This window comes from Aquarana catesbeiana, linkage group LG04 (genome assembly GCF_042186555.1).
Source record: "Aquarana catesbeiana isolate 2022-GZ linkage group LG04, ASM4218655v1, whole genome shotgun sequence".
NCBI classification, from domain to species: domain Eukaryota; kingdom Metazoa; phylum Chordata; class Amphibia; order Anura; family Ranidae; genus Aquarana; species Aquarana catesbeiana.
In genome coordinates this window covers 494,079,034-494,091,197 of record NC_133327.1, presented here as the reverse complement: position 1 = coordinate 494,091,197, position 12,164 = coordinate 494,079,034, and the positions used below count along the sequence as shown (strand labels likewise).

Here is a 12,164-nt window from a genome sequence, read left to right as displayed (position 1 = left end):
TGTGCGCCGGACCGGAAATACGTAGGCACCAGACCTATTCCTCCCTCCTCCCCCTGCGCGTTCGGCGGAAATGACGCCTAGCGCCTGCTCGTCGGATGCCTCCCCACTTCCGGTTACCTCCATCCGGCGGATGCAGTCCTCTGACAAGATGGCGGCGGCGTCAGGAAAAAAAAACATGTGCTGGCCAAAACAAAAAGTGCCTGCCATGCCTGACGCCCCAGTCTTGGCTCTCCCCGAGCACTGACGAGGGAGGAGCCAATCCACCCGGCACCCGTAAGCCTGTGGAAAATGGGAGGAACCGGCTCTCTGAGGTAGGAAAAAAAATAGTGGAGTAGGGAGCCTGTTCTCTCAGGACAGCACCTTGAGAGCTCCAAACTCCCACATGTGTTCCCTCTGGAGGAAACACAAAAACTGATAAGTGGGAAGGAGCCTCCTTTTAAAGTTTGGTGGAGGTGTGTTTCCTGTCAAGTGGGTGGAGCCACGCTCTCAAGGTGCTGTCCTGAAAGACATTAAGGGAAAACGTATTTTATCCCGAAATTACTGTACTCATTTAGGGTGCTCCCGATATTGGTACCACCCCATGTACTTCGTACACTGCAACACCTAATACGCAAGTTTATCTGGGGCCCTTCCAGACCCCACCTGAATAAACCAATTACTTTACAGGCCAAAACTCGCAGGAGGTCTGGGGGTCCCCAAGATCTTATTTTATTATAAGGCAGTGCAAATTTCACCTATGGCTCAATTTTACCTATGGCTCAATTGTGGACTTACCTTGATATAAAGGGATAAAGACCCCACTCCCCTCTCTGCTATACATTGAATACCCTATTCACTTCGCCCAAAGGGACTGGGGGAGCGGGGGATGACCCAAGAGGCAGAGATTGAAAGGGGGCAGTGATGATAGAGAGGAAAAAGGGAACCATAACTGCAAGAGGCACTGTGATGGGGGGGGGGGGTGTGTTTGCCTGAGATTTTGCTGCTGTTCCACCATTGCGATCAGTAAGGGTATTCCCGTATGGAGTATTCACAAATTAGGGTGCAGAAATAGGGCAAGTGTGTTTGTGAATAAATAATTATTGGAATATGCAGCATGTGTGTGTGCAGCTCATCCAGGGAAACCCATAAACATTTACCGTCTCAGGCTCCACCTTGTCTGGTTTACGTTCTCGATTTTGTAAGGTCATTAAAGCCATTTTGGCTGCAATGTTAGCAGCTGTTCTTTTCTGTTTATCTTCTCCTTCTCCAACCTTTTCATTGTTGACAAAAACAGAATAAGTGAATCTAAAAGATAAAAAAAAATAAAACACATTAAAAAAAAAAAAAAAATCAACATAAATCCAAACAATGCAGGATACTGAAACAAAACATAATTACCATACAAAAGAAAGAGGCAAGTAGCAGGAGGTTAGTCGCTGCATATTTCTGCTCTTATGTTTCAGACCAAGATATTGTAACATAAGGAGACCACCCCAGGTCACTTCACTTCCAGTACACAGTCCATGCTATCATGTTGTATATAAATAATAAAATGTAAATACATTTTAAAGCACCCCCATCTCCCGTGCTTGCATGCAAACACAGGCATATATACAGTTGTGCTCATAAGTTTACATAACCTGGCAGAATTAATGATTTCTTGGCCATTTTTCAGAAAATATGAGTGATAAAACAAAAACTTTTCTTTCACTCATGGTTAGTGTTTGGCTGAAGCCATTTATTAGCAAATCAACTGTGTTTACCCTTTTTAAAAGCATAATAATGACAACAGAAACTACCCAAATGACCCTGATCAAAAAAGTTTACACAACCCAGTTCTTAATACCGTTTATTGCCCGTTTTAACATCAATGACAGCTTGAAGTCTTTTGTGGTATTTGTGGATGAGGCTCTTTATCTTCTCAGATGGTAAAGCTGCCCATTCCTCTTAACAAAAAGCCTCCAGTTCCTGTAAATTCTTGAGCTGTCTTGCATGAACTGCACGTTTGAGATCTCCCCAGAGTGGCTCAAAGATATTGAGGTCAGGAGACTGAGATGGACACTCCAGAACCTTTACTTTATCCTGCTGTAGCCAATGACAGGTCGACTTATATAGTGGATGCGACCTAACACAACCTAATTGTAACAATGACAAGCCTCCATCCCTGATATGTATACAACAAAAGGAGGAAAGAAATTGGACTTTATATGAGGCAAGTCACTGAATGCATGCCTTATTCAATTCATTTATAAAATTATTTATTAATAACAAATCACATTATAGAGGGTGTCAATCTGTATTACAGGACACAATACAATGTAATACATTTGCATGAATATGTAATAGTTATACAGAGTAAGATGAAACATAATCAGCATTATAGTTACAAAAGGACACTCATCCATTCATAAAAGTTCAATGAACATAATCGATTTTTCATGGTGAGCCAAAATTGTCTAAGCATCAGCTCGATATAACTCGATGCACGTTTCATGGCTCATGTCAATCATCAGGAGTAAAATGCTCTGAAATTAAATCAGTGATATCTATAAGTATAGGATATCCTTTAAACGGAGAACAATCTCTCAAAATAAAGGTGTGTAACTTACAGTATGGCCAAATGGTGATGCCCAACCTTAAATCCAAGGGAAGAAGAGGGACAAGGATGATCATCTCCCCCGGGGCTGAGGTGAGGAGTCCCATCCAGACCAGAGACAACAGCCAGGTGAAGACTAGGTGACCATGTGAATCTGGTGTATGCTTAACAGTCCACACTGCTCTGCAAGGGTAGGAAAATGAAACCATGTGAAATGAATGTGTTGAAGTAATGAAATGAGCCTATACCTGTGAATGAGTGAAGTGATGAATAGTGGTGATGTGAAGTGTATGAGCTAAAAAAACGACAACCAAAAAAACTACACCAGATTCACATGGTCGTGACATGGTCACCTGGTCTTCACCTGGCTGTTGTCTCTGGTCTGGATGGGACTCCTCACCCACAGCCCCGGGGGAGATGATCATCCTTGTTATCTTCTTCCCTTGGATTTAAGGTTGGGCGTCACCATTTGGCCGTACTGTAAGTTACACACCTTTATTTTGAGAGAATGTTCTCCGTTTAAAGGACATCCTATGTGTCCTTTTGTAACTATAATGTGAAAAGTTATGTTAATGCCTCCATCTTGCTTTCTGTCAGCCATCTTAAATAAGTATGTACAGTTTGAGTATCTTTTTAGCTTTCCTGAGAAGTCTGTAACCAGCGTGAATTCTTGCAAATTAATTGTTTCTCACACTGTTTTCTCTCTCTCATGTTCTTTTATCTTAACCCCCCCCATTACATTGTATCCAGCAGCTTGGGAATAGAAAAACAATGACTATTTGTCTTATTGTAGTTGCCTTGATATCTACTGTGCATGTTTTTAACTATGAAACTTCTGTGTGATTTTTGCTATAAGACATACCCCCTGATAACACAATACAACCAGTTTTTAGAGAGTAACGCTGTGCGAGTGTCTTTTCTTCATTCTCTAAAAGCTGATTCCAGATATCTGAAATTACATGGTACATCGGATCTGAGGTCTGAGAGGTTAAAAGGGGACCCCCCCCCTAGACACAGCATTAACCCTATCAGCACTGGAGTCTCAGTCCGGGAGATTGGAATCTACCCTTAACGGAGGATGGAAGGCTGCTTTTAACGGATACGGTAAGTTAATCTTATTATCATTGAGTGAAATTGACTTGCCGGGGTCCCGGGGTGTAGTTTCCATCCACAGGGATTGCTGGCGGGCTATAGAACCTCTCATAAGTAGAGAGAAAAGTTGACCGGTCATATAAATAGTGTTTTGGGGACACTTGAAAAGGTTTTAGTGACCTTTAAAAAGGTTCTGATGACCTTAAGAGAAGTTAAACAGTACTCTAGAGTTTTTTCTGTTTGGTACAGAACAAGAGACGGACGATCAATGTATTGTGTAAACTTTGTATGATTGTGTAACTGCTATAACTGCTTTAAAAGTATCACGCTGGATGCATTGTGCTGAGTGTATATGTGGGCTGCTATTTTGCTTCAAGAACCAAAAGGCATATGTGGTGAGTAATGTCCCCGGGGGTTATATGAAGCAAGACAGCAGCTCTGTGAGCAAGGTTGTATATTTATTGTATGTCCAAAAACTTTTGAATTTGTTCCAAATTTATTCTGTTAAGGAAAATAAATTGGCGTAGTTGGCAAGATACTCTGAGGTTAACTTTTGATCAAAACATGCTATTTGAATAATTCTTTTTTGCTACTGACATCTCTTGCGCAGGGGAAGTCAGGTGCAAAATTTGGATATTTGGCTTTTTGACAACAGGGTTCAAGTGCTATTATCTCGCTAACCATAATAGATAGTGAGGAATTGTTTGCGGCATTAGTACTACCGCTATTTGAAATATGGATAAAAATGGTTTGGTTATAAAAATAAGAAAAGTAATAACGTACAAAGCTTGCTTGTGATCAGGGGAACCTTGACTCAGAGTATCTACAAGAACCTAATAAGAATGTTTAGAAAGAAAAATAAAGACATAAATCCGCCACTCTCGCCTACCTAAAAAGAGCTTGTAAAGGCAGAAACTACACACAGGAAGATATGAGGTTAATTATTGAGGGTGTTGTAGGGACTGGTACAGGTTGGGACTGGACCAAGGTCGGAACTATATCTACTGTAGAAACGGCGGGTACAGCTGCAACCGATTACAAGCTTAACACAGAACAAGGGAGAGATGATATGTGGATTGAATTAAAAACTCACATGCTAAAGATTTTTAAACCAAAATCTTCATTGCCCACCGCCATAGCATGCAAACAAAAGACAGGAGAATCAGTTCTTGAATTTTGGAAAAGATTCAATGATGTGTGGACACAGGAAGCTGGTTTGGGTATTCAGCCAGATATGGATCCATTATTGATCCAGACTTTCCTGAGTAATCTCAAACCCCATTTAGTGGTCCCAGTCAAACAAATGATTACTGAATGGTCAACTCTTTCTAGAACTAACTTTGGCAAAGCACTTTCACAGAAAGATGCAGCAGGTTTTTTTGATATACCAAAGCCATCACCTGTCTCCACACAACATTTCCAAGGAAATATGAAGGAAAACTTTAGGGGAAGAGGTAAAGGCAGGTTTAGAGGCAGAAATGGAAGAGGGATGAGTCGCCCTAGGAACAATGGATGTTTCAACTGTGATACCGAGGATCACTGGGTGAGTCAGTGTCCTCACCCCACCTCTCCTCAGACTCCCGACTCCAGCTCCAACAAGGTCCAACATTTCCAATCAAATGGGGAAATCAACAACAATGATGGGGCCCGGAGGGTAGTGTCCCAGCTTTTCCTTTAGTCTCAAATGATTTCACTGACAGTCCAAAGGTTGTTATTTCAGTAAATGGGAGACCCCTTCCCTATCTCATCGATAGCGGGGCCACTAGGAGTACTATTTGTGAAGATCATTTCAAAGGCAAGTGGGAACTAGCAGAACCCTCTTTGGGAATTAATGGGATACTGACAAAAACATATAGGACCCCACCCTTACCAATAGAAGACGATGAAGGTTACACCATATGCACACACTCTTTTAGGATAATACCAAGGTGCCCTGTAAATTTGATGGGAAGAGACTTGTTTGGGCCATTAGGAATCACAATGAAAACCAACTCAGAAGGAGGTCTACACATTTTTTCAGATAAAATCACTATAGTAGCATGTAAACCAGGTTTGTTGATGCTGTCACAACAAAGCAGTGAAGATGATTTTGAGGATATAGACCCCCAGATCTGGTCTACAACAGATCTGGATGTAGGACTTATTTCATGCACACCATAAAAGGCCACTCTCAAAGAAGGTGCATTTCCTATCTGTCACAAACAATATCCACTCCCTAAGGAAAAGATGGATGGCATAGTGCCAATTCTGCAGGATGGGGTCCTGGAAGAGATTATTTCTCCATACAGCACACCTGTTAACCCTGTAAAGAAGCCGAATGGCTTCTTCAGGTTTGTACAGGACTTGAGGGCCATAAATTACCTCATAGTACCAATAGCACCCATTGTACCTGATGTTCCATCACTCCTGTCCTTCATTCCAGCAACAGCCAAATGTTTTACTGTGATTGATTTAAAAAATGCTTTTTTTCTCCGTCCCTGTAGTCAAGGAGACACGGCCACTTTTTGCTTTTACTGTGTCAATTGACCAACACAATCACCAGTTTACCTGGTGTAGAATGCCCCAGGGTTACATAGACTCACCTGTGGTCTATTCTAAAGTACTCCAAGCCACCCTCAGGCCTTGGACTGCCCCTCATGGTTCTGTACTGTTGCAATATGTTGATGATCTTTTGATTTTCTTCAGAGGAGGACTGCTGAGCTGATAGCCAATCACATTGTCTGATTGTTGAAAGAATTTGCAAATTATGGTGGAAAATAAGTATTTGGTCACCTACAAACAAGCAAGATTTCTGGCTCTCACAGACCTACATCTTCTTCTTTAAGAGGCTCCTCTGTCCTCCACTCATTACCTGTATTAATGGCACCTGTTTGAACTTGTTATCAGTATTAAAGACACCAGTTCACAACCTCAAACAGTCACACTCCAAACTCCACTATGGTGAAGACCAAAGAGCAGTCGAAGGACACCAGAAACAAAATTGTAGACCTGCACCAGGCTGGGAAGACTGAATCTGCAATAGGCAAGCAGCTTGGTGTGAAGAAATCAACTGTGGGAGCAATAATTAGAAAATGGAAGACATACAAGACCACTGATAATCTCCCACGATCTGGGGCTCCACAAAAGATCTTACCCCGCGGGGACAAAATAATCACAAGAACGGTGAGCAAAAATCCCATAACCACACGGGGGGACCTAGTGAATGACCTGCAGAGAGCTGGGACCAACGTAACAAAGGCTACCAACAGTAACACACTACGCCGCCAGGGACTCAGCTCCTGCAGTACCAGACGTGTCCCCCTGCTTAAACCAGTACATGTCCGGGCCCGTCTAAGGTTTGCTAGAGAGCATTTGGATGATCCAGAAGAAGATTGGTTTCATCTGACCATATGACATTCTCCCAAAGTAAAACTGTTTGGTAGAAACACAACTCGTTGTGTTTGGAGGAGAGAGAATGCTGAGTTGCAACCAAAGAACACCATACCTACTGTGAAGCATGGGGGTGGCAACATCATGCTTTGGGGCTGTTTCTCTGCAAAGGGAACAGGACGACTGATCCGTGTACATCAAAGAATGAATGGGGCCATGTATTGTGAGAATTTGAGTGCAAACCTCCTTCCATCAGCAAGGGCATTGAAGATGAAATGTGGCTGGGTCTTTCAGCATGACAATGATCCCAAACACACCGCCCGGGCAACGAAGGAGCGGCTTCCTAAGAAGCATTTCAAGGTCCTGGAGCGGCCTAGCCAGTCTCCAGATCTCAACCCCATAGAAAACCTTTGGAGGGAGTTGAAAGTCCATGTTGCCCAGCGACAGCCCCAAAACATCACTGCTCTAGAGGAGATCTGCATGGAGGAATGGGCCAACATACCAGCAACAGTGTGTGACAACCTTAGACTTACAGAAAACGTTTGACGTCAGTCATTGCCAACAAAGGATATATAACAAAGTATTGAGATGAACTTTTGATATTGACCAAATACTTATTTGCCACCATAATTTGCAAATAAATTCTTACAAAAATCAGACAATGTGGCTGGATTTGTTTCCACATTTTCTCTCTCATAGTTGAGGTATACCTACGATGAAAATTACAGGCCTCTCTCATCTTTTTAAGTGGGAGAACTTGCACAATTGGTGGCTGACTAAATACCTTTTTGCCCCACTGCATATATAGTAGTTTGAGATAAAAATTATCCGGTGTGCGACATCCAGATTCTCCTGTTCAAAGCCTTGCTCTATCACGGACATCCTCTCATCCTCGTCCGTGGTATGAGGATGAGCGGATGTCCATGACAGACTGAACACTGACTGCTGGGAAATTGAGTGTTCTGCCTATCACAGACGAGGAGGAGGCGCAGCTTTTGAACACTGGAATGGCCTCCGTCTGTCTGCATGACACGCTGATCAGGTAGGGAGACGGCGGTGACTCGAGTACAAGCCGAGGGGGGCACTTTCAGCCTAAAAAAAAAAAAAAAAGGGGCTGAAAATCTCGGCTTATACTCGAGTATATATGGTATGTGTAAATGTATAACTAAATATAATAATCTTTTTAATAATTTTCTCATAATATATAGGGTAACACGGATTGAGTAGATGTGTGTATATATATTTGAGTATGCACGCGTATACATGTTTGTATGTGTATGTATATTCTTTTTGGTCCGTCCGAATAACCCTTTTCTTCATTATATATTCCTTCACAGTATCCCTATAGTCTTAGAGAAAATAAAATAATCCACACATAGAATCATCCATAAGTAAATACAACATATATAGTATAGTCTTTTTGCTCTGATTATTTAGATTTTTATAGACCTGTTATTTCTCAATATGTCTCCCTACAGATACATGCATGCAACCAGTACATACACACACAGATGATTTTATTCTTAGGAACATTGATTGGTTAAATGGTTCACCAGGTGACTGACTAATTGATTAATTAGATCATTTTTCTCTCATACCTCCATGCATCATTGTCCATCTGCTTCATTAAATTAGAATTTTTAATGTTAAATTTCTTTTAATGTTAATAGCTTGTTTTTCCTAAATTTTAGTTTTTACATAGACTTATGTCCAACACATGCTCCTCTGAGCCAGCCACTATCTAGAGATATCCCCTCTCATCTGTCCCACCCCTCGACACCTTTTGTTGTGGTTATTGCAGCCGATGGGCAAGCTTAGTGATGCCACTGGCACGCCCCACTTTGTCGGCCAAATAGAGCCACACTAAAGATGGCCGACAGTACTGCCTGAGGAAGGAGCACACATGCTCCGAACGTGTGCATCACCTTGTAACCACCCATTAGCAACCACCTGACATAGTGATGTCAGGCTGACGATCTCCCTCTGCACCCTCCACATCAAGCCTGGGACGCCGCTAAGCTCAACAGGACCATGCTGCACCAAGCCACCCTGCCTGGACTCCTGTGACATCTTTGGTCGCTACCTAATGATGTGCCCACAAACAACTGCAACTATTTGTGACTAAAGTGTGCTTTTAAAACTACTACACTCAGATTGGCGCTGCTCTTTTGTTTTTTATGTTCCTTCTACCAGAGTAACTTCTGCTCTTCAGCTAGCTGCCTGTCCAGTGTGGATTTCCAGATTTTCACTATTCCTGAGGTTATCACCCAAGAAAAATGGACTTTTACTTTGGACTATTCACATCTATTAACCATTTTGTTAGTTTCTAATGATTTTAATATTCTAATAATTTAACTGGTAAACATCATTCCTTTACCATTTCTCTCACTTCCCACTGATGCAATATATTTATCATTGTGTATGGTTAAAAGGTTGACTTGCTTTTATTATCCCTGCTTGCGCCTGGGAGTGCCTTGGCACAACAAACATTGTTGTCTTACTGGTGGTGCGTAGAGTCCCTCACCAATCACGGTAAAAAGCCTATGACGTAGGCTCCTTGCCATGTGTCCTGATTATCAGTGCAGCCCCAATAGTGCCACCTGTCAATGTCCATAAGTGCTGTATATCAGTGCCTCCTCATCAGCACATCAGTGAAGGAGAAAAATTACTCATTTACAAAATCTTATAATAAAAAAAAAAATTTTTCAAAATGTTTGGTCTTTTTTTGCTTGTTTAATGGAACATTAAATTAAACAGAGTGAAGATGACTTTCTGATTTCCTTTGTTCTTTCCAGATATTTAAGCAGACACCTCCTGACATCAAGAGTATGGAAAGCTTCTCCTGCCCCCGAAGGTAAAGGACAAAAAGTAGGGAGAATGATTTCCTGTGTACGATGAAAAACCGAAGCCACCTTTGGTAGAAATGCTGGATCCGTCCTTAAGACTACCCTATCCTGTAGACATCTCATAAAGGGCTCTTTAATTGAAAGGGCTTGTAACTCACTAATTCTACGTGCAGAAGTTACTGCTACCAGTAAAATAGTCTTTAACGTCAAGAAACTTAATGATGCTTCTTCTATGGGTTCAAACTGTGCCTTAGTTAGTCCCTGAAGAACTAAAGATAAATCCCATTTGGGAAAACTAACAACAGGTCTAGGCTTTACTTTTGCCATTGCCCTAAAAAAATCTGATTATTAAAAGGTTCCTCTGACAGGGTTCTTTCCAAAAAAGCTGATAAAGCAGCTAGCTGCGTCTTGAGCGTACTTGCTGCTAACCCCTTCTCCAATCCCTCTTGAAGAAATTCCAAAACTGAAAATGTGGTACGAAAATCAAAGTTTTTACTGGAACACCAAGAATTATAGATCTTCCAGACTTTAAAGTAAATGTCTCTCGTCACTTTTTTTTCTACTTGCAAGAAGGGTAGAAATAAGGTTCTCTGATAAACCCTTCTGTCTTAAGATTTGTTCTTCAGAAACCAAGCTGTTAGTTTGAGATAAGCTGGATCTGGATGGAGAATTTGGCCCTGACTCAACAGATCTGCCCTAATTGGCAATCTCCAAGCAGGTTTCACTGAGAGGTTCATCAAGGTTGAAAACCAGGGTCTTTTTGGCCAATAAGGAGCTATTAATATTAGCTCCGCGGACCCCGATCTGAATTTGGTTAACACCTTTGGTATCAGTTGAAACGGGGGGAAAAGCGTAGGACAGATGGAAGTCCCACTTGTGAGCTAACGCATCTACTCCGAGAGCTTGATCCTGTCTCTGAAGAGAGAAGAAGACTGGTATTTTTGCATTTTCCTGTTTTGCAAAGAGGTCCACCTGGTGATAACCCCAACTCCTAGAAATTGTTTTGAATAATTCCTGATTGGGGGACCACTCTGCTTCCCTTATTTCTTTCCTGCTGAGGAGATCTGCTAAGGTGTTTTCCGTCCCCTTCAGATGGATTGCTGATAGAGGCCACATTGTTCTCTGCCCATTTTAGGATCTGATGAGCTAGACCCATTAGGGTTCTGCTTTTTGTGCCCCCTTGCTTTGTTAAATAGAATACTGCTGTCATATTGTCTGACAATATTTGGACATGTTGATTCACTAGAAATTCCCGGAGGGAGAGGAGGCTTAGGTGAACAGCCTTTAACGCTCTCCAATTTGAAGATCTTCTCGCTTCTGGTTTGGTCCAAACTCCCTGAATCGTCTTTTCTTCCAGATGAGCTCCCCATCCCCATGCGCTGGCATCTGTAGTCAGCCTTCTGGTTACCAGAAAGACCCAAGGAAGCCCTTTTGAAATGTTTCCTTGGTTCCTCCACCACCAGAGCGATCTTTTTGCTCTTGCCCCCATGTTGAATTTCTTCTCCAGAGGTTCCTGGTATGACCAATTCATCAGAATATCCGATAGCAGAGGACAGGCATGCAACCTGGCCCACTGTACCGAAGGAATTGCCGCTGTCAACAGTCCCAGAGCGGACATGGCTTGTCTTACAGAGATCTCTGCGTTGGATTGAAGTGTTTTCAGGGTCAACTGCATCTTCTCTATTTTCTCCTTGGGTAGAAAAATTCTCTGTTCTATCGAGTCTATTTCGTACCCCAGAAACCTTACCCTTTGAGATGGTATTAAGTTTGACTTCTGAAGATTGAGAAGCCATCCCAAACTTTTTAGATGTGTTTGAACTGTCTGTAGGTTGACCTCTACTTGACCCTCTGCAAACAGTAGCAGGTCGTCCAAATAGGGTACTATTGAAATCCCCTTCAGCCTCAGGGGCTCCAAAGATTCCGCCATCACCTTTGTGAATACCCTGGGAGAGGAGGAAAGACCAAAAGGCAGAGCCCGAAACTGCAGGTGTCAAATCTCCCCCCCCCCCCCCAGATTGACTGCTAGATGCAGGAACCTTTGTGATGGGGGCGCTATTGGTATATGGAGATAGGCATCTCTCAAATCGATGGAAGCCATATGACATTTGGGGGTTAGCAAGTTCCTAACTGAGAAAATCGTATCCATCCTGAATTTTTTGTATTTTATGGATCGATTTAGAACCTTCAAATTGAGAATCAGGCGGAACTTTCCTGATGGTTTTTGACCAGAAAAATGTGGGAGTAAAACCCCCTCCCCTCTTGATCTTTCGGAACCTGGGAAA

At 42.3% G+C, this 12,164-nt stretch overlaps 1 protein-coding gene across 4 annotated transcripts in view; it reads right to left on the bottom strand.

Moving 5' to 3' along the window:
• LOC141140472 (interferon-induced, double-stranded RNA-activated protein kinase-like) overlaps positions 1–12,164 on the bottom strand; it is a 391,078-nt gene that overhangs the window by 325,541 nt on the left and 53,373 nt on the right. For all 4 annotated transcript variants that reach the window (XM_073627695.1, XM_073627696.1, XM_073627698.1 and 1 more), the window contains exon 3: positions 1,137–1,284. In XM_073627695.1, coding sequence (XP_073483796.1) covers positions 1,137–1,284 — 148 coding nt within the window. The remainder of the gene's footprint in view (positions 1–1,136; positions 1,285–12,164) is intronic.